Source organism: Erpetoichthys calabaricus, chromosome 11, assembly GCF_900747795.2.
Source record: "Erpetoichthys calabaricus chromosome 11, fErpCal1.3, whole genome shotgun sequence".
Taxonomy (NCBI): Eukaryota; Metazoa; Chordata; class Cladistia; order Polypteriformes; family Polypteridae; genus Erpetoichthys; species Erpetoichthys calabaricus.
In genome coordinates, this window is record NC_041404.2 from 138,586,905 (window position 1) to 138,609,965 (window position 23,061).

Below are 23,061 nucleotides of genomic sequence, written 5' to 3' on the forward strand. Positions count from 1 at the left end.
TCATCAATACATTCACGCTGTCCAAAGTGACTTACAAATCACAAAAGTACAACAATTTGCATTTTTCTACAAGCCGAGTGTTAAGCAACTTGCTCAAAGATTGATCCTGCAATGCTTTAAACACTAGGGGGCACTCCAGCTAGACTGGCAGCAGGATGGCACATCCCACTGTGGCATTTTCAGAGGTTGTGTACAAAAAAAAAAAAAATTACGTTATTGAAGAGAAGGCATAAGACGACTCACATCCAGCGATGGCCTTGCGGTCCACGTTGTCCTCGTCCAGCTCCTCGTGAGACAAGAAAGCACAAAGCCGTTTCATCGAGACGCTAGCCTTCAGCCAAAACAAAAGTTGGGAATGATGGGTAAAAACAAAAAATCCTGCCCTGACCACAGTAGCTCTTTAGGTTTTCCCCCCACTAAACCAGCTGCCCAATTCATAGATGAACAGCACATGGCCCCCCACATACCCGCATCCCACTGACCTGCACAATGCTGCTTATAACCATCGGCAACATATTGAGGGGGAAGCGCAAGATATTGAAGAGCGCCAAAGAGACAAAAGCCTTCTGTGCATCGAGGATGTTCTTCTCATCCACCAGCACATAAACAGCAAACGTGGACAGGGCAACCTGCAAGGAGAAGATGAAGGCATCGCCTTTTCACATTTCAGCCTCACTACTCCACTCACTACTCCAGGATAAGCATCCCAAACGTCACCAGTGCTTAATTAGGGTAGCCAGTGACAAAGGGGGAGGCATTTGGGTTTCACTCACCAGAAAAGGGGCGCACACCCATGTAAACGTGGCCACGGCGGACAGGTAGGCACTCTTCTTTAGCACTTTCAGCTCGCTCTCCCTAATTTCTAGCACCTTGCCCTTGAAGGCCAGCTCCCAGGCATAGAGTTTGAGCACCTTGATCCCGTTGAGGACTTCATTCATCAGCTTAATCCGGTTGTCCTTGTTTTTCATCTGAGCAACCTACAAGATGGAGGACACCAATCAGTAAGAATTGCTGGCACAAAATATAGTAAATAGCTCATCTGTCTGCCATTAGAGACTACAGACGGTCACCTGATAGGTTTTGGACTTCATTGCAATAACTGCGTTCACTGGGACCAACAGGATCATGACAGCCAGGCCAGCCAGGACAGAAGGACCCAGATTCTAAGGGGAGGGAAAAGAAAATGATCTAAAAAAAAGTGTAACCGCTCAGTGGAAAACCATGTTTGGGAAGCCACCTTGTTCTTAAGGTGCCGATCAACCTTGAACCATCTACCTGCCACAGGAAGTACAGTGCCAAGATGACCTGCAGAGGTGCCGACCAGATCATGTTGACATAGGTGACGAGATCCATGAAGCGCTGGGCATCGACTGACATGAGGTTCACAATCTCCCCAACAGTGGAGGTGCGGCGAGCCGCATTGGTGATGATCATCGCCTTGCGATACACGGCTCCCACAATGGCAGTCCGCAGTCGCATGCCCGTCATGAAGCACACATGGAAATATTGCTGCAAGATGAGCGTCTGCACACAGGCACACACAAAAAGTAAGGCAGTGTAGAAGTAGCCCTGCCAGGAGGGGGCGCTGGAGTTATTCACAAAGCGAATCAGCAGCCTGCAAAGGAAAGGATAAAAGCGAAGGTTAGGGGTGGGCTGAGGAAGAGGAGGAGGAGGAGGAGGCGGTGGCAGCTTGAGGGGTGTATAAAGAGACACTCGCAAAATGCCGACTCAAAATTCTTATTCTGTCGCCCCTAAACCAAACTCTCCTCGACTCCAACATATTCAACTAGCAACAGACGTGCTTTAGCCGAGTTGCGAGTCTGCCAACCTGGCAAGTGAGCCAAAGACAAGGTGGAGAAGTTTAGTTTGCAGTGTCAACTACACACCACACGCCCTGGCCACTCAGATAGTCTGGTGCAAGGGTGGGCAATGTCGGTCCTGGAGAGCCGCAGTGGCTGTTGGTTTTTTGCTCCAACCCAGTTTTTCTTAATGAGAAGTCAATTATTGCTGATGAAGAACATATTGCTTACAGGGTGGTCCAGATCTAATTATGCAACTGTTCGACTGACAACCGTCTCCCCGCCATTTTGGAGTGCAGGGCAGGTACTGCCATCTATCGGCAACAAAAAGCATTTTAAGTGAAATCTCTATGTGCAGGGCAGGAGCTGTGAATTCTCTATGTAATAAACATAATATGTTACAGCGTAATGAAAACTGCATAATTAGACCTGGACCACCCTATACCATTTTGATGCTTCATTTTAGTGGTCTTGCGTGTTAAGGTTCCCCACCCTCGATTGCTTATTTCAATCTTGAAACAGCTGCATTCACTGCTTTAATGGCTGCTTATCAGCAATAAGACATAAATGACAATGCAGCCAGCACTTCTCCATCCAGGGTGTTTCCATTTACATCTGTGTGTGTTCATCATGCACTGTCTGGTTTAATAAAACATCCATATTACTAAATGAGAATGGTAAACCGGATATGAACGCAGGGACCTGCCCGTGGACGCAAAAGACATAGTGCGCAGGCGCCACACAAAGCCCCCCTCCAACTAACAGAAATAAGAAATGAGGCAACGCGCCCATAGCACACACAAAAAAAAAAAAAAAAAAAAAGGAGTCAGACGCAGGCGCCACACAAAGCCCATAGCACACAAAAAAGAGGAGTCCGACACACGCCCCAGAGTGAAATGGGACAGACTACGGAGTCCACAAAGGGTCACCCATCAAGCCCGAGATTAACGCTCAAAAACGAAAGAGCAACCGCAAGCAAACACCCGACATCATACAGAAACCCCACAAATACGGACAAAACAACATATTTGAATCACATTATCTCCGCCCCACAGTGAAACGGGACATACTACGAAGTCCACAAAGGTTCACAAATCAAGCCCGAGATGGTACGGAACAAGAGGAGTCACCCCCCCCCCCGCACCAGAGTAACACGGGACAGACTTCGGAGTCCACCAAGGGTCACACATCAACCCCGAGATATTACGGAAAGCGAATTGTTGTACGGAAAACGGCAGATACTACGATAGGAGCATTCGCCTACAACGCACATCTGAAATCAACGTACACACTACACAGCATAATCCACGCACTTCTAAAAAACCGCACGCGGGCACCGGACGTCATACATTAACAACAAGAAACCGGACTACACTACATATTGGAATCACATTACAGTTATGCAATATTAACAGGACAACCACAGATAACACAGGCGCAACACCTGATGGGTAATAAGAAGAAGAAACGACCGCTCCGTATTAAACATACGTCATCTGAACACGTACAAACTATACAGCGTGGGTGAATCTCATTACAGTGATGCACTATTAACCGTACAACCACAGAGAACGCTCCCTATTAACAGTAAGTGCGATCCTGCTTATTACTTACCCATATTACTAACGATAAAGAACAGACAAGTCATGCATTCACGATCACGGGTGCAAAATGATACGGCTCGAGTAACGGGACCACAAAGATGAGCTCGCATGAAAGAAAAAAAATAAACGTAGGCGCCTACAACGCGCTTCTGAAACCGCGGAAGAAAAACTGTCTCGGCTCCAATCATTGTCATTCACTTAACTTCCCTGAAGAAACAACTGGCAATACATCTAATGAATTTACACGTTGTTGTCAAAAGGGTCGAGTTAGACTGCCTCCTTTACATGAATATCCTGAATATCTACGGAAGCTTCTAACTAACGATGTACCTGAAAGTAAAAACTTTATGCACTGCATTAGATCCTACAATGGTTCATTTGCTTTTGCATCTACCGGAGTAAATATCAGGCCACCAGCTGGCAATGGCCCATACTGCTTTCGCATATGTGGACAAATATTGCATCGCATTGGAACAGTGCACCCTGAAACAAATCACCAACGCAAATTTGCAGAAATATTCATCTTAGATCCAGATGACGCAATCTATCAACAAATGAAGCTTCCTGAAAACAAACAATGTGCAGAGCTTATAATGAGAAACGTCACCAAGGTCATAAACAATCACCCATTAGCGAAGTCTATAAAAATGCTACATGAGGTTGAAAGAGAGGCCAATACAAAAGCAACCTACGGCTGCCCGCCGGGCACGGGTTCAAAATGCCGGGGGTAGGCGAGCGAAGCATGCAGGGGGCGGAGCCCCCTTGTGTAATAGAAAATGTGACAGGCTGAAAATGATCCGTTTTAGGCTTCAAATCATTTGGATGACATCCTTGTAAAGGAAAAAAAAAATCTACATTATAAGAACCTTACACTGCAGACTAACAAACCATAAAGTTAAAAAAAGGTCTGAAATTGGACCTTTCAAATAAAGCAATGAAAACCAGTGCCCACTGTGGCTCTCCAGGACTGACATTGCCCACCCCCTGGTCTGGTACTTCCGATGGAAATTCCTACTCAGTAAAATCAGGAAACGTAATCTGATGAATTATTAAATCTTTGAAATCCGCCCCCCCCACTGAATGCTCAGTGTAATTGTCCGTTTTGCAAGACACTATATAAATGTATCTCTTGATATTCCGGGTATGCATTGTGGCTCCATGCTACATCACCAAAGGGACATTTTTTTCCCACCCCAATCATAAATTCTTAGACATTCAATTCAGAAAATACTCAGACCCTCTTGCTTTGTGCACACTTTAATATGTTTTGGATTACATTTTAAATGGATTTAAATCTGACATTGTTGCCCGTCAATCTACAGTTAAAAACCCGTAATGACAAAGTCAATTTTCAGAAATAAATTTCTAAAAAATTAAAACTGAAATCTCTCATTTCTGGAAGTATTCAGTGTGTTTGCTGTGGCCCTCCAGATTGTGCTCAGGTCCCTCCCGTTTGCTTTAATTCTCCATGAGATGTTTCTAGAGCTTGACTGGAGTCCACCTGTGGCAAACTGAACTGACAGGACATCGTGTAGAAAGGCCCACATGTCCCCCCGTGTATAGAAGGTCCCACAATCCACACTGCATATCAGGACAAAACCCAAGTCATGAAGTCCAAGGAACTGTCTGTGGACCTCCGTGATCAAATTGTGCTGAGGCACTGAACAGGGCAAGAGAGAGAGACGGAGAAAAACAAAATAAAACATGTCTAAAGCCGTAAATGTTCCCAGGAGCACCGTGGCCTCAAGGACTGTGAAATGGAGGAACTCTTCCTAGAGTTTGCCATCCTGCCAAAGTGAGTAACCTGGAAAAAAGGGCCCCAGTGATGGAGGCGACCAAGAACCCAAAGGTCACTCTAACGGAGCTTCAGATGACCTCTGCGGAGATGAGAGGACAGGGACGACCATCTCAACAGCACTCTCATCAAATCAGGCGTTTACAACAAGTCCCACTTGGCGCTTGCCAAATGGCATTAGAGTACTCTTAGAACATGAGGAAAAATGAGACAAAAATTGAAATCCTTGGGCAGAACTCCAAGCACTAGGCCTGGCGAAGACCAGGCGCTGCTCATCACCTGCCTGCAGTGGAGCACAGCGGTGGCAGCATCATGCTATGCAGGGGCAGGGATAGGTGGAATGGTCAGAATTAAGGGAAAGATAAATGCAGCTAAATACAGAGTAGTCATTGAAGAAAACCTGCTACCACCTCAGAGAGGGCCGACGCCGGAGGGGCTTCAGGACAAGTCTCGGAGTGTCCTTGAGTGGCACAAACTTAAAACACGTGTGTGGAGATACCTGAAGATGGCAGTTCACAGACACTTCCCTTCCAATCAAAAGGAGCTTGAGAGGATCTGCCAGGGAGAACGGGATAACCTGCCCAAATCCAGGTGTGCAAAGCTTATAGAAAAATTACCAAGAAGACTCAAAGCGGAAACTGCTGCTAAAGGGGGTTCCACAAAATACTGAATTAAGTTTCTGAATACTTGCAGGAATTTGGTAACATTTTTGAAAGCATGTTTGTACTTTGTCATTATGGGTCACTGTGGGTAGACTGATGAGCAAATATGGCAAAATGTATCCATTAAACGTAAAGTGTGAGCAGAACGAGAAGGGGTGTAAATAATTCCCGAATCCACTGTAAGATGACACCACAGAAAATGATTCCTTGATATTTAAGGGATACATTTTTGGCTCCACACTATACTGGCAAAGGGGATGATGACTCAGTGGTCTACAGACGCAACACCTATGTGGTCTTTTTGCCACATCGCAAAGACAGGCATGTAAGGTTATCTGGCCACTACAATGGAGCAGGGGCTGCCTGGATAGAGACCCCAAGTTAGACTAAGACAGATGGAGAATGCCATGTTAGTAAACAGCCAAAAAGAAATGCTGTGACTAGTGAGCATTGTGCCCCCCCCACTGGCTAAAGATGGTCGGTTCACTCCCACTTGAGTGACTGTCATGAATTACTCCACCTGCTGGTGCCCCCCTTTTTGGAAGTGTGACAGCCTTATTCCTACACACTGCAATTTGAAAGACTGCACCAAAAATGCAACTGGTGTGCCTGGGAAGGTTGGATTATGCCTCACACTTGATGGTGGTGGTGGGATAAGCTCCAGGCCCCTCACCTCTGAACTGGAGGTGACAATTTTAAGTTATGTAACCAGGTAAGAAAGTTAAAGGGCTACACTCCCAAAAATCTAAGAGACACCTACTTTAGGATTTCAGGTCCAACAAACATGAGCAGGTCATGGACCAACTTGTAGGCAAAGGTTACAAAGAAGTAAGGCCCAAAGGTGTAGCAGAGAGCCAGGAAGAGTGACGGCTCCTTGTTCTTCTTGGGACGTTTCACCAAGAGGATTTCTTCTTCCTCCAGCCCGCCATCTTTTTCTGCTGCTGTGGCTTTATTTGCACGTTTTGGGGAGTACACCGTCTCAAGAAACCTGCAGATAAAACATGGAAGAGTGAAAGGCTGAAGTGTCAGACTGGACAAGAAGAGACTTTGCGTTCGGACTTGTGTGGGAAGTTGGCCAGTATCTGGAGTTCTCACTAATGCCCCCTAGTGACCACTAGGTTTTGAACAACAGGTATGTAACCCCAATAAACAAAGGCTGCACCAACCAACCAACCCCTCACACCTTGACTCATTGAGCCGGCAGTCCAGATGGCTCCGATCTCAGCTGCATCTTAGATGAAATGCATCTCAGAAGTACATCCACCAAAGGACCACTCCACAAAATTGTATTTTAGTTGACGTATGTGCGTCCCTAAGCAAGCAGCAACAACCCACTTATCTGCAGGAGAACCGCTGATCGGCTTCCATGTCTGCCATTCCACGCCACTGGATTAGAAACCAAAGCACACAGGGAATCTTCAACTGCTTTTATGGCCAACCAAGTCACTAAGTCAGTGTACCATTAACAGGAGATGAGTGTGTAGCCCACTGGTCAGGGGTCTGCTTCCAGGATTCATCCATCCATCCATCCATTTTCTTCCTCTTATCCGAGGTCGGGTCGCAGGGGCAGCAGCTTGAGCAGAGATGCCCAGACTTCCCTCTCCCCGGCCACTTCTTCTAGCTCTTCCGGGAGAATCCTGAGGCGTTCCCAGGCCAGCTGGGAGACATAGTCCCTCCAGTGAGTCCTGGGTCTACCCCGGGGCCTCCTCCCGGTTGGACGTGCCTGGAACACCTCACCAGGGAGGCGTCCAGGAGGCATCCTGATCAGATGCCCGAGCCACCTCATCTGACTCCTCTCGATGCGGAGGAGCAGCGGCTCTACTCTGAGCCCCTCCCGGATGACTGAGCTTCTCACCCTATCTTTAAGGGAGAGCCCAGACACCCTGCGGAGGAAACTCATTTCAGCCGCTTGTATTCGCGATCTCGTTCTTTCAGTCACTACCCATAGCTCATGACCATATGTGAGGGTAGGAACATAGATCGACTGGTAAATTGAGAGCTTTGCCTTATGGCTCAGCTCCTTTTTCACCACGACAGACCGATGCAGAGCCCACATCACTGTGGATGCCGCACCGATCTGCCTGTCGATCTCACGCTCCATTCTTCCCTCACTCGTGAACAAGACCCCGAGATACTTGAACTCCTCCACTTGAGGCAGGATCGTGGTGGAGGGGTTTGCGTGTCCCAATGATCCTAGGAGCTCTGTTGTCCGGGGCTTTATGCCCCTGGTAGGGCCACCCAAGGCAAACTGGTCCTAGGTGAGGGATGAGACAAAGTGCGGTTCAAAACAACCTCATATGATGACTAAAAACTTTGGACGGCGTTTTCCCTTGCCCGTACGCGGGTCACCGGGGCCCCCCTCTGGAGCCAGGCCTGGAGGTGGGGCTCGATGGCGAGCGCCTGGTGGCCGGACACAGCCCGAAGAGGCAACGTGGCCACCTATGGGAAGGGCCAAGGAGGTCGGGTGCAGTGTGAGTTGGGTGGTGGCCGAAGGCAGGGACCTTGGCAGTCGATCCTCGGCTACAGAAGCTGCTTCCAGGATGCTCCACACTAAACCAGGCCCGGTCACCCATCATCGTTGGACTGAAGCAGCATGCGTAACGCTGGGCTGTCATGTTTGCTTATTTCAGTATTTAAATGCTGCCCGGTCGCTCAGTTTCTGGCTTCAGATTCCAGCCTGGGCACAGTCAAATGTAAAAGCTGGCTAAGTACTAGCAAGTGTGGGTGTGTGTGCATGAATGAACCCCCCTATGCCCCCCCCCTCGTCAAGGAAACCACAGGGTGTGCCTTGAACTAAACACTTCCAGGATAGGATCGGGTCCTCATCTGTGCTGAAATGTTGATTGTTTGTATATTTGGGAATTCACAGACGGAGAATCCAAATGCGACCACCGGCAGGCTGGCCAACTCTTAACACAACCAACTTTAAGTGCCCAGCTGTCTCTCCTGTCCCTGAAGGGCTGAATTCTCAGAACTTAACAGTCCACACCAGACAAAGCTCACCAAACTAAAACACCATTACTTACCTCTTGGCCTTGGCACATTGCTGCTTCCATCTGTGGCACAGCTGGGGCACCACTATTAGAGACTTGTCCTCTTCGTTTAGAGACCACAGGTCATGCTCTTCCAGGGGTTTCTTGTATCCCTTGATCATCATCCTGGTGGGGTGGAAATGTGACAATAGTGATGTAATCAAAGCTGGGGAGGTCAGCACGAGTCTGGCACACAGCCTGATCCATGGGATGCACATGATCATGTGCGCTTGGCCCACTGGGATACGCATGCCGCCAAGTCATGTAAAAGGTGACTGTGCTGTTCACCACCAAGCCCTGGGACATACAGTACATCCTCTTCTGTCACCCCATTTTTCACCCTTTTGAGCGATCAAAATCCTTTCATTAGTAATGGGTAGCACAAAAGGTGGCAGGGTCGCCACACCACGGCACCTGACCAAAGCCATTCTTGCTCTCCTCACAAAAGAACACAAGATGGGCTTCTCCCAGTAAAATTCAGACTGAGAAAGAGAACTTGCAGGAAGCTGAACTGCATGGGTAGCATTTAGTTATGCCAGCCATTTAGTTGCCATAGTGACCTGGCAGAGACTTTCAAACTCTGAACAGCAGAGTGGTGACAAAAAAAAAAAAAAAGACAACATAGAAAAGATGACGTTTTATAAGGTAGCCATGGGGTGAGCATTACTCAATGAATGGGCGATACCAGGCTTTTGAATCAACAAATTTATATAGCATCTTCCATAAGGAAATTATATGAGACATGGAGCCCACCAAATGGTCAGTTAAAGATAAGCCCACAGGTTCAGAATACTGAGCAGATAACTGCAATGGAAAAATGAAGATAGGAATACCTTGAAATCCACCAAAACGTAATCTTGGACAGAAAGCTGGAGCCCGATTCGGGGCATGGATTCTAGAGGGATCGGAGAAGGAAAAAAATATAAAAATAAAATATAAAAATCAAGCGGGGCAAACTAAAGTGCCCCAAAGTCCAAAGGGGTTACATCTGGAATGCAAATACCAATGGACTGAGTTGGGCTTAGGAGGAGGGGTTAAATGGCAATGCCTCTGAACTGATAGGAGGGTGCACAAGTGCTGGAGGAGGAGTCAATAGAGGAGACGGGTCAGAAAAATGGGACAAACGGGAGGGAATGGAAATGGAAACACTGACGGACAGATAACTGGGAATCAGGTGGAGGATTTGATTGGATTACAGGTCTCCAAACAGGGGCGAGGCCAATATTTGAAATTAAAATCCATCCATCCATTTAGTGAACTTCCTTTATACACCAAAAATCAATTAAACCGACATGGAGAAAACCAAAAGACACATCTGGGAAGAGTTAAGTGGGAATGCCAATGGACTGAGGGAGAGCGGCCCATCTAGAGTGAAAGAGAGCGAGGAGGGAGGCATGAATACCAATGAATCGTGGGCGTAGGGCACCTCTGGATCTGAGGGAAAGTTAAGCAGGAATGACACTGGATTGAGAAGAAGGTTCATCACACTGGGAAGAGTTAATGAAGAAGACTAGGATGAGGGGAAGGAGTCAATAGAAACAATGACACATAAAACAAAGACCAACGAGGGGCCCAAATGAGCCAACGCAAAATTGATGAGTGGAAAGAACACACACACACGGGCAACATGGGAAGAGGAAGTAAACGATATTAGAGTGTAATGGTGATAAAATGTGAGAGACTGGGATGAGGTGTAAAAGTTCATATTGAATGGACTGATGGAGGGAGGCCACTTCAGCCAAGGGAAGAAGTTAACAGGAAACGCACTTGGTTAAGTGCAAATACCAAATGACTGATGGAGGCAGGGGGCATCTGGCATGAGGGTGAAGACGAAAGTGTGAATACCAGTGAACTGACGGTGAAGGGCACAGCTGAGATTTGTGGAGAGACTTAATGATAGGAGAAGGGCATAAATTCACTAGGGAGGAATTCATAAGGCAGACTGATTCATACAGAACAGGGACCAGTGAGGAGCTCAACTGGGCTGACGGGAAAATAGTTAAATGGGAACACAGATGGACTAATGGAAGGGACACTTGGGGTTTGAAGAGGAGCAAAGATGCATTAACAGGGAGGTGAAAGAGATGAGAAGAATAAAGTTAAAAAGGGAACACAGATATACATGGGCATCGTGGGCAAAGGAAGCAAATTATTACTAGCGTGTTAAGGGAGCCCAGAATGAGATGGAGGAGTTAGGAGGAGATGGGCTGATGGAGGGAATGTAGATATACTGTTGGAGGGGCAACTGGGGTGAAGTGGAGGATTGGAATGAATTACAGATCTCCTAACTTCGGAGAAGAAAACATTTGAAACGACAATCTCTGCACTAATCCATTAAGTGACCTTTCTTACTCCACCAAATGTCAATTAAACCAAAATGGAGAAAATCCAGTGAGAGCAGCAGATCTGGGAAGAGTTCAGTGGGAACACCAATGGACAGACGGGAGAGGAGTGTAACTGGAGCACAAAGGAGGAGGTGAGCATGAATACCAGTGAAATGAGGGTGAACCGAACAATGGTGACCAACTGGGGGATGAGTTGAAGAAGTTAATAAGGGATTGAGGTGCAATTAGAACTGAGGGAAGGAGGTCAGATAGACTGAGAGTCAACCGGGGACAAGGATTTAAGGGGGTCACATCTGAAACTAAAATCAATCCTTTAAATCTAATTTTAAGATATTATGGAGCAATGACTTTCAATAAAATGACTTGACTAATAAAGAGGATGAAGAGAATCCATCCATCCATTATCCAACCCGCTATATCCAAACGCTATATCACGGAGGTCTGCTGGGGCCAATCCGGATGAAGAGAATGATTCAGTTAATTAGATGGGATGATTAAATGTAAACCTAATCCACCCCATCAGCCCCAGAGACCAACAGAGCAGTGATTGGTCTCCATCAAGCAGTAGGCTTTACTGAAGGACAAATCAAAAAAAAAAATCCCATCAAGATCTGTAACCCAGGGCCATTTTAACGCATGGGCACACTGGGCAGTTGCACAAGCATAGGGGCCCACGTTTTTTCTAATGCCTACTGTATGTAGGTTTCTGTTTTGCTATCAAAACGGGGTCCTCAGTGCTCTACTTTGCCCGGGGGCCTATGATGCTATTAAGACAGCCCTGCTCTAACCTGAGCAATAACCACCGAATTCGGTGCAGCACACCCACCGACCCCCCAATACTTACTGCATCCTTCCCAAATTCTGAGAAGAAGGGAGGCTGGTCTGTGAAACAGGCGAGTAACAGCTGGATGAGCAGCAGGGCATAGTAAATGTAAAAGGTGGTATAGCTGAACACGGAGACTCTTGAAGGCTGGGGGACCCAGGGAAAGAAGAAAAGGAAGAGCATTAGGAAATGAAGTAAAGCCAACACATTGCATGAGCTTGGAGAATGGGGGAAAAAAGTGCTCATCTCCCCCCTTCACTGCCACAGTGAATGGCAAAGGAGAAGACCTCTGCTAAGGGAACCTAAAGACTTACAGTAGGTATCTCATGGAGCTGTGAGAAATTATCAGACACCAAACCTTTGAAGACCTCCTAGTTCCCCCACAAACCCATCCTTCATACACTAGTAAACGCCATGGTTTAAAGAATTGAGAATGGGGGAGAAAGCAGGTTCCACCATATGAAGGGCAGACACATGATAGTCCAAAAGGCAGAGAGGATCACAGGCACCTAATAGTGGAAGCTTTAAGCAGAACCAAGCAGTCTGTCCCACCAATCTTTGGCCTTTTTCTGTGTTCACATACAATGGGAAACATAAGTTGGAAAATGTCCTAGTTCCTAATGTTCCTAGTGGGACAATTCAAAGAAAACAATGCTAACCCAATTCACCAAGTTGTGGCCTAGAGTGAACCTCTCCCGTGTTTAACGAGCCAGTTGCACATTTCACTTTCTGTGATCACGCTCACCTTTGATATCTTATTGTGCGTGGACCACAACATATCAAAAAAATCGAGAGCCATCTTGTGTTTCTCTGCAAATCTCAACCAGAAATTCATATGAGTGCAACAAAATATCTTGAGTCGTCTCAAGCAGGAACTTTGAACATTTCCCTAACATTTCTCTCATTGTACCTTCCTTGCATGCGACAGGGACCTCTGGACTTTCTCCACAGGACTCTCAATGCTGATAAATTTTGCTTAATGCGCTTTCTTTATGGGTAGCAGAGTGCCCAAATCCATGCCAAGTCAACGTCTGGGTACAGTTTGCACATTCTTCCCATATCTCTGTGCATTTTCTCTGGGTACTTTGATTTTAATTTGCAATCCTAAGCTGGCATCTAAATTTGTGCAAGTCAGTGCCACAGTGGGCTTCTAGACCATCCAGGGATGGTTATCTGCCTTGTGCCCAGTGCTACTAGGACTGGCATCAGTCCTCTATGAACGTGTTGGGTTGTTATCTTTGCTTATTTATGCTCATCAATGTAGCAACAGAGAAGTCTGTGGGGTGGGCATGGATAGGAGGACGTGGCAGGACTTAAAGGCAGTCACGTTTTTCTGTCTTTTAATTGCAAAAAGTACACTTTCATGTGGGAGTTTTGAAAAAATAAATTATGTCACGAAATGATGTGCCAGTTTTCATGTAAATTGCCAGAGAGGAGCAGATCGGTGACATCACTAGTCTAGTAATGACTTGTGGGAAGAATTCAAATCCCAAAGACAGAAAAACTTGACTGATCCCCTTTAAGCTTCCCTTATTGAGGAAAACCAATGTCTGGTATAATTGGCAGAGCACGAAGAAGCCACTGGAAAGAAGGTGACATGGGACAAAACCCCCTTCTGTACCACTAAGGGCTTAACGCTTCAGCAATACAGAAACACCTGCAGTGAACATGTGATGTATTTGTGGGGTTCACCAGGATCGACTCCAAAACCAGCAGATCTGCACGCTGCCTAAACTAGGAAGCAACTGCACTGTATCGGTTAAGCATGTGAGGGTGGCAGCCAGTATCTAAAGGCACAAGAACACACATTACAGGACCCCTTTTTAGTCTTTTAAGGGCTCGTTTATACTCATCATGGCTGCCGCGCGTTCCTAATGTTCATTTGATGCGTCCTCTGAGCAGGTCCTCAGAAATTAACGCGACGCGTGTGCGAGTTGCAGTACCAGCAAAAAGTCGGGGGGGCGCAGTGTGCTAAATGTTGGAATGTGTCGTCAGAGTCTCTGGACAATGTCAACATGTGACAGAAAGCCGCTTTGTGGATCCTACGAGATCGTTGTGCGCCCTTCGATGTTTGATGAATAGTTCAAAGTGGTGAAGCAAAATGCCGACATACAGATGCATTCGTGGTGCTTTTATATTCAAGCATTGCATATCCCCGATCGTAACGACACGATACATTTTAAAAGTCTCACATACCGTCTTCTGTGCCGTCTTTTTTACTTGGGCTTCCTCCGGTACTGACAGCAGTGGCAAACAGCAATAGATCGCCACACTGAGCACATTAAATGTATGACATTTCAGCTCTCTGCACATTTAGAATCCTTAGATTTATACTTGATATCCCTTTCATGATGAAATGCATTGAAGTATGTATGTTACATTTTACAGATAAATCGGTAATTTTGTTTAAATAATGAATGCTGTTAATAATGGCACACATGGGGGTGACATGGCGGCAGAGCGTTAGCGCTGCTGTCTTGTAGGGAGTCACGTCGCTGATATTCCCTGCCTGGAGTTTCCATGTTTTTCCTGCTGGGTTTCCACCGTGTGCTCCAGTTTCCTTCCAAAAATATGCAGATTTGGTTACACTAAAATGACGCCAGTGTGTATGTGTGTGCTTGTATTCACCTTGCGATGAGCTGATGCTTCGTCCAGGGCCAATACTAGCTGAAATGGACAAATCCCTGGACTGATGGGTTTAATCATTAAACATCCTTTCCAGAGATATTGCGGTAAGGTGTCATCGGAATTTAATGGGTGTTCCAGACAATTCACAACACAGCGAAGCCGAACGTGTTCTCACCGTGATGATATCTCACACTGCCACCTGGTGGATTCCTCCAGATTTACGTAAAGTACGTGCGCAAGTATAAACAGTACAACACTTGCGTGGCAGGAGCGTCCTCTGCAGCATGCGTTGCATCGCGCGAAGTATAAATCCAGCCTAACAGAGAGCTAAGTCTCTGCAAATATGAAGACAGAATTCCACTACTAATGTGGCTACCATGTACATGACCGAGAGTGAGTATTTAAGGCTTTCTGATCCAAAGAATTTACACGACTGCACTGAATGATTAGGACATCCCACCACCAGGGGTCAGCACTGGAACAGGCCAAGCCAATCCTAATGCTGCATTCACTTGCTAACAGATATACAGTAAAGACAAAAATCCACGTCAGAAATTCCATTTGAATGCTCTACGAGCTCGGAACTAAAAGGCAGACATTTCTCAAATTTTCTTAGTTGTGATGCAACACTGACCTTTCAACTTAGTTAACAAAAAATATAACCTGGACAGGTAAAAATGAAATGCTGTCAGTCAGATTGCATTTGGAGAGAAGAGATACACATTTAATTAATAAACATTGCTCTTTATTGCCAGGAAATATTCAGTTTAACTTTACAGTAATCCCTCGCTACTTCGCGGTTCGCTTTTCGCGGATTCACGACTTCGCGGATTTTATATGTAAGCATATCTAAATATATAACGCGGATTTTTCGGTGCTTCGCGGGTTTCTGCGGACAATGGGTCTTTTTACTTCTGGTACTTGCTTCCTCAGTTGGTTTGCCCAGTTAATTTCATACAAGAGATGCTATTGGCGGATGGCTGAGAAGCTACCCAATCAGAGCACGCAGTTAAGTTCCTGTGTGCTGCTGATTGGCTCAGCGATGGAGTGCTGCATTAACCAGGAAGTCTCATCTCACTCATTCAGCATAAACGTGCTCCTGCTTCAGGGGCCGTGTCCAAGCACCAACAGATGATGCAAATGATTGCAGAAAAGGTAAACGTTTTGGATATGTTGAAGGAAGGGAACAGCTATACCGCTGCAGGACACCATTACGGCATCAATGAGTCCACGATTCTTTTTATTTAAAAAGGAGGAAAAGCATATAAGATCTACGGCCGCAGTGTCCTTTAACCAGGGCACAAAATGAGTTGCAAGTGGATGTGATAAGGCAGTAGTCTGGATGGAATCTGCTTTAGGAATCTTTGCAACAAGGTCGACAATGTCATGACCGCCTACAAGCTGCTACGTGTACTTCGCTATACAGTAAGTGTAAACTTATCTACCGATTTCATATTGCTTAGCAGTTGTCCCTGTTATTAATAGAGTAAAGGGTGGGTTGTAAACAATACAGGGAGGGTTTAAAAACGTCCAAATACAAGTTAAATAATTAAATAAATATGGTGTCCCTACTTTGCGGAAATTCAGTTATCGCGGTTGACCTTGGAACCTATCTCCCACGATAAGTGAGGGATTACTGTATTTGCCTTTTTTTGTCCCCATAACAGTGATTTGGCGTTGTTCAAAATAGTCTGACTGGAAACGCATTGTGAATGCATTGAAGGGGGAAGTTGAAATCAGAGAGAGCTGGGACAGTCCAAGCGCACGTGAACACGGCATAATATAACACTGCATTCCACCCTCAGACAGCTCAACCGGTAACAACGGACTGGGAGAAAGACCCCCGGAATGAACCTCCAACTTCCACCCCTGTAACATAAGTTTAATATGTCACGGTGCAAATCTATTTTATAAATTTGTCTTTTTTTATCTCCCATGCACAGTTGACAGAGCCAGATTTAACACAGGAGTTCACCATATAAGAACTGCTGGGCAAGCATTTTAAGACAAGACAAGTTAAGGACAACTGCGAAATGTGCAATGTGGACTATTTCTGTGTGTCAAACTCAGCATGAAACTCTACCCTCTTTGCCTTGTTTGGAATGGCATGATTCACCTAAGTGGGGGTCCTGCACATGAAAGAAGAGTATAAAGCCTTAGAACATTGCCCGGCACACCTTTGAAGCTGACGGACGGATGGGAGAGAACGTCATCCGATCCTGAAAATCATTCCAACGTGGCGACGAAAATGGCAGACTCTACACATTGGGCCCCCACTCTAATAGTTCCTTGTCATTGGCTTCCTTCGTCTGTTATGCAGCCTAAACCGTCATTAAGGAAAGCGAAGATATTTCTCCTATGTGATTTCTAACCACCATATCACTAAGGGAGGGGGATCACCTTTTAATATCCTATCTATATAGATTTGGGTTATGTAACATGCTGCAATTAAAAAAAAAAACTCATTCCAACGAGGGAGCTAACGCCCCCTGCTGGATACAACCCCTACAACAACCATCACACCACACTTACCTCACGCAAGGCATGGAGGATTTTGGAGCGAAAGCCAACAGTGGCACAAAGCACAGCAATCAGCCAGAAATTCAGCATCACCCCAGATGACTGCACCCCCTTCATCCTCTCATAATGAATAAGGAACGTGGCAAGCAGCTGAAAAAGACACAAAGAGGATGAGCAGAAAAAAAAAAAAGCCACCTCCAAATCTTACCCAAGCCATCAGCACTCACGTGACTGTCACATAATTGGCACTTTAGTAAGATCAGGACAACTAAGGCTTGTCCCTGGGTGGGGGGTTGACATTTTATACCACCGTTTCTAGATGACACATTACAGAAATATGGAAGAGAATTTAAGGCCCAGCAGAGCCAACTTGGTACTTTAGTCCAGATAGGGTGTGCTTACCCAGTCCGGCCACAGGGGGCAGCCCTCAAACTCAAAACTGGCATTACAGTGATCCCTCGCTATATCGCGCTTCATCTTTCGCGGCTTCACTCCATCGCGGATTTTAAATGTAAGCATATGTGAATATATATCGCGGATTTTTCACTGCTTCGCGGATGTCTGCGGTCTACAGTACATGTGCTTCCTCAGTTGATTTGCCCATTTGAATTCAAACAAGGGACGCTATTGGCGGATGACTGAGAAGCTACCCAATCAGAGCACGCGGTTAATTTCCTGTGTGCTGCTGATTGGCTCAGCGACGGAGTGCTGCATTAACCAGGAAGTCTAATCTCACTCATTCAGCATTAACGTGCCCAAGCGCCAACAGAAGATGCAAATGATTGCAGAAAAGGTAAAAGTTTTGGATATGTTGAAGGAAGGAAACAGCTACACCGCTGCAGGACACCATTACAGCATAAATGAGTCCACGATTCTTTTTATTTAAAAAGGAGAAAAAGCATATAAGATCTACAGACGCAGTGTCCTTTAACCAGGGCGCAAAACGAGTTGCAAGTGGACATGATAAGGCAGTAGTCTGGATGGAATCTGCTTTAGGGATTTGGATTGAAGAGTGCTGGAAGAAGAACAACGGCGGTGCTAAACAGTTGCCTGAAGAGGCTCCTTTAGAAGAGCTGTAACGCTCTCCTTTGTTGTGCAGTAAAATTACACTCATCGTTATCGGACAAGTCGTCGTGTCATTGTTGGTGAGTAACTATAATTAATTATTTACGTACAGTACTTATTACATGTACATAGTTTAGTGTCACTGTACACACATTTTACTGTATACAGTTTTTCTTGCATTGTACGTATTTATTGCTGGTGGCCTGTCTGTCGTAATGGCTGTAACATATGTGATATCGGAGACGCTCGATATCTTTAAAATAATATTTAGGTTTTACTGTATGTAAACTGTGTTTACATACATAATTTCAATGAATCTTACCTAATATCTAAGAGAATACAAAGGGTTTATGCTGTATAATTGTGCGGGAAATGTTTATAATAGTGTGGGAGAGTTTATAAGGGCTTAAAATATATAAATATAACCATATAAACATATGGTTTCTACTTCGCGGATTTTCTTATTTCGCGGGTGGCTCTGGAACGCAACCCCCGCGATGGAGGAGGGATTACTGTACAGTAGTTCAAGTTCAAGCACTTTATTGTCATTGTGTAACACAATGAAATTACTTTTTGTGACAGCCCCAAGGTGCATTTAAAGAAAAGTCAAACAATTCCAAATATGTCGTATACAGTGTTAAGTGATCAAGTAACCACAGCAAATTATTATTGCTCGAAGTACAGCAGCATAAATTGTTATTGCACCTGTTAATGATCGTTCCTCCCCCAAACTATGCGACTCTTCAATTCCACCCAGGGGGGTAAACGTTAACATTATTCAAAGTTATTGTCTGTTATACCTGCATTTTTATTACTTTTTTAATTTAATATTGTTTTTGTATCAGTATGCTGCTGCTGGAGTATGTGAATTTCCCCTTGGGATTAATACAGTATCTATCTAATGAATAGTACATTACATATTATATATTGTATTATTTTAGTATATTGCACATTACCAATATAGCTTATTGCACGTGTTCAGTTAAAAATGATCTCAGACTGAGGAGATTCAGAGTTCAGAATGTTTATAGCAGATGGGAAAATTGCTATTTTTTAGCCTGTGTGTGCGTACGTGGATTGACCTAAAGCGTCTTCCTGACAGTAGGAGGTCAAACAAAGAATTTCCAGGATGAGTTTTGTCCTTGAGAATGTTTACTTTAATGACAAATCTCACTGCTGACTGCCCCTTACCATTGTGACCCCAAGCAGCATAGGGCTGACCAGGTAGACGGGGGCTATGGGGCCCTCATTTCTTCGCCAGAAACAGTTAAACACATCTGCCCAGCAGAAAATCCACAGCAAAATGCCAGTTACCTGCCAAGGAAGTGGAGCAAGAGAAACAGAACATGAAACAGCAATAAATTATGCTTCAAAAGTACAGCACCTAAATAAGAAAAGAAAAATACAACATGCAGGTTTAAAAATGGAAGGATGGCGATATTACATACCCATCCATGGACATAAACCTGCAAACACCCGCACACCGACTCGCACACACACTCGCACTTCAATGCCAGTGTTAAGCAAGCCCTTGTGTTGCTGGACTGCGGTCAGTGCCACCAAACTCACCAGCTTGGCTCTGTTCAGATGGTTCATGCGAATGTAGCCTCGCAGATGACTGTTGAGATACAGGAAGTAGAGGGGCGCGCACAGCCAGAGGTAGATGCAAGGGATCCACACCAGTACTGTGTTCTGGAAGCACTGGGTCAAGTCCGGGTTTGAGGTGTGCCATGTTAGGTTCCAGTCCTGCCAAACACAAGAGGATGACAAATGTGACATTGAGGACACACATTTATACAACAGTATCAGACAAGAGGGAGCGCATTGTTTGAGAAACGATATAGGCGTGTCATGCACAAGTGACAGGCCCGAGTGTCAGCCAGGCAGCGGTGCAGACACGTCTCCTCCCATCCACATAATGGCGTCTTGTGAGAAGACGTGTCTGTTTTTCAGCAGCCCAGGCGTTGCCCGCTCTTGACAGCGATAAAGTGAATCTGTCTTAAGGCAGTAAAATCGAAAAGGACAGTGACAATCGAAAGGGATTCTGTTGAATCTGAAAGTGACACCTGTGTCAATCACACATGTGCAGTCTTACTGTTCAGAAGCTGATCAGTCTGGAAAGAAAAAAACGCAAGGAATCACGTTACTATTGTCCGGACTGTGACGTTGGATTGTGTATTTCACCGTGCTTTAAGATAAACTTCACAACCAACACTTTTAGACAGTATATACGGTATTAACATTATTTCTATTATTCATTATTATTGTATCATTATACTGTCTACACTTCAGACTTTGCACTTTGTGTTTTGCACGTTTACAGTAGAAAGATCAGATTTAATAAATATGTAATCTTTGAATCCAAAAAATGCAACGCTTTTTAGATGTGTTTTGCGAGGAAAAATGAAAATGCTAAGGAGGATAATTGGATGTAATTGACGGGGACAAACTTTTGATTTTCTCCTATACAAAATACATGGAAGGTATTGCAATCGTCCAAACATTCGATATTGAGATTTTGATGAATCTCGACAGTGTGGAAAGCAGACCCCTGGACACAGACAGACCGACACCAGAATGTCCAAAACACTTCTTTTATGTTCTTTACAGCACCACAACGCCTTCTTCCACCAACTCTTTCTTTTCCTTTTACCTCCACTCCCCTCCTCACAAGCTTCGTCTCCTTCCTCCCAACTCTGGCTCAGCTTCTGGAGGGAGGCGGTCCCTTATACACTGACCTGGACGAGCTCCAGGTGCTCCCCCTGACGACACTTCCTGGTGTGGCGGAAGTGCTGCCATCCAAGACTTCACAACAGTCTGGGTGCCCCCTGGCGGTGGCCACGTCCTCCGGTAGGGATGAGTGTCCCAGCTCCGGTCCAGTGGCCCATAAGCAGACCTGGGCGGCTGCCCCCTCGTGGACCAGGGGAGGTATTGTTCATCACGGAGACCATCCAGGCGTCCCGCCTGGGTAGGGTCCCCATCCATCTGGGACAACAGTTTAGACCTCCCAGAGTCCAAAAATACTATTCTTGGAATTCTGTCCAAGTGACTGTGTGTGCGCGTGTGTATAAACACACAAACTTGAATACGTTTTCACTTCGGTCAACCAAGTTTTGCATACAAGTACAGTCGACCCTTGATATACGACTGGCCTGACATGCGAACAACTTGCTTTACGACCAAAAGTTTTGTTTTGATTTACGACCAACATCTTGCGTTACGACCCGAATGCGGTCACGTGTATCCGCTTGTGCGATTGTAAACAAACAGCCGAGAGCATTTGTAAGCGTCAGTCGGAGCCCAGATACATGTGTTTGTGGATGTAATTTCGGTCAGTGCAGTGATTTATATAATTTATTTCGATAATTGCTAAGGAAGGAAGAGAAGGTAAAGAAAGCGATCACAATCAAAACAAAGAAGGAAATTGTGTGGAAATATGAGAGTGGCATTCGTGTGACCGATCTCGCTAATATGTACAGCATGTCGAAATCCACCATTTGTATAAGGAAACTCCTTCCAAACAATAACCACCTTCCATTTCATTCTCCTCCTCCTTCCTTCCTGCAAGGCAAAGATGTCAACGTAAATGGTGAGTACAGTATAAAATTGTTGTTTCTGGTAGGCTAGGCACTTTTTATAACTTTTTGGTTAGTACATTAGAAAAATTATTGGTGTTTTTGGTAAATTATGCACATTATACAACCGTTTTCTATTAAAAAAAGTTAAGTAAGTGTTGCTGTGGGCGGTTCAGAACACATTAAGGGCATTTCCATTATTGCTTATGGGAAAAATAGTCTTGACTTACAACCAACTTGAGTTACAACCAGCCCTCGCAAACGAATTGAGTTCAGAAGTCAAGGGTCTACTGTATTAAAGTAAGTAAGTAAGTGAACTTTATTGTCATTCATACCATACAACAGTACAACAACAGATGCATAGCTGAACGAAATTGCGCTTCTCCAGGTTCAATGTGCAGACATAAAAGACAGCTGCACGCAAGACAACATACAGACATTACAAACATTTCACTTCTTACACAGAAAGTAGGTAAGACAGCCTAAGACAGCACAAGGCAGCACAGTACAAACAATAAAAACAAAAGATATACAGCATACAGTATAAATGTAAGTGGGTGAAATATAATATGAAAGAAAATATTGCACATCATTTCACAGTGATTGTAATATTGCACTACAGTAATCCCTCGCTACTTCGCGGTTCACTTTTCGCGGATTCACGACTTCGCGGATTTTATATGTAAGCATATCTAAATATATAACGCGGATTTTTCGCGGCTTTGAGGGTTTCTGTGGACAATGGGTCTTTTTACTTCTGGTACTTGCTTCCTAAGTTGGTTTGCCCAGTTGATTTCATACAAGAGATGTTATTGGCGGATGGCTGAGAAGCTACCCAATCAGAGCACGCAGTTAAAGTTCCTGTGTGCTGCTGATTGGCTCAGCGACGGAGTGCTGCATTAACCAGGAAGTCTCATCTCACTCATTCAGCATTAACGTGCTACTGCTTCAGGGGCCGTGTCCAAGCGCCAACAGAAGATGCAAATGATTGCAGAAAAGGTAAAAGTTTTGGATATGTTAAAGGAAGGGAACAGCTACACCGCTGCAGGACACCATCACAGCATCAATGAGTCCACGATTCTTTTTATTTAAAAAGGAGGAAAAGCATATAAGATCTACGGCCGCAGTGTCCTTTAACCAGGGCGCAAAACGAGTTACAAGTGGACGTGATAAGGCAGTAGTCTGGATGGAATCTGATTTAGGAATCTTTGCA

At 45.2% G+C, this 23,061-nt stretch overlaps 1 protein-coding gene across 2 annotated transcripts in view; it reads right to left on the reverse strand.

Moving 5' to 3' along the window:
• The window catches only part of abcc1 (ATP-binding cassette, sub-family C (CFTR/MRP), member 1), a 76,497-nt gene that overhangs the window by 16,601 nt on the left and 36,835 nt on the right, over positions 1–23,061 (reverse strand). For both annotated transcript variants that reach the window (XM_028814086.2, XM_051934000.1), the window contains exons 2-13: positions 19,843–20,019; positions 19,465–19,587; positions 17,221–17,358; positions 12,082–12,207; positions 9,726–9,787; positions 8,887–9,018; positions 6,621–6,848; positions 1,276–1,615; positions 1,071–1,163; positions 774–977; positions 483–629; positions 244–331 (exon numbers count right to left, since the gene is read on the reverse strand). In XM_028814086.2, the coding sequence (XP_028669919.1) occupies positions 244–331; positions 483–629; positions 774–977; positions 1,071–1,163; positions 1,276–1,615; positions 6,621–6,848; positions 8,887–9,018; positions 9,726–9,787; positions 12,082–12,207; positions 17,221–17,358; positions 19,465–19,587; positions 19,843–20,019 (1,858 nt within the window). The remainder of the gene's footprint in view (positions 1–243; positions 332–482; positions 630–773; positions 978–1,070; positions 1,164–1,275; positions 1,616–6,620; positions 6,849–8,886; positions 9,019–9,725; positions 9,788–12,081; positions 12,208–17,220; positions 17,359–19,464; positions 19,588–19,842; positions 20,020–23,061) is intronic.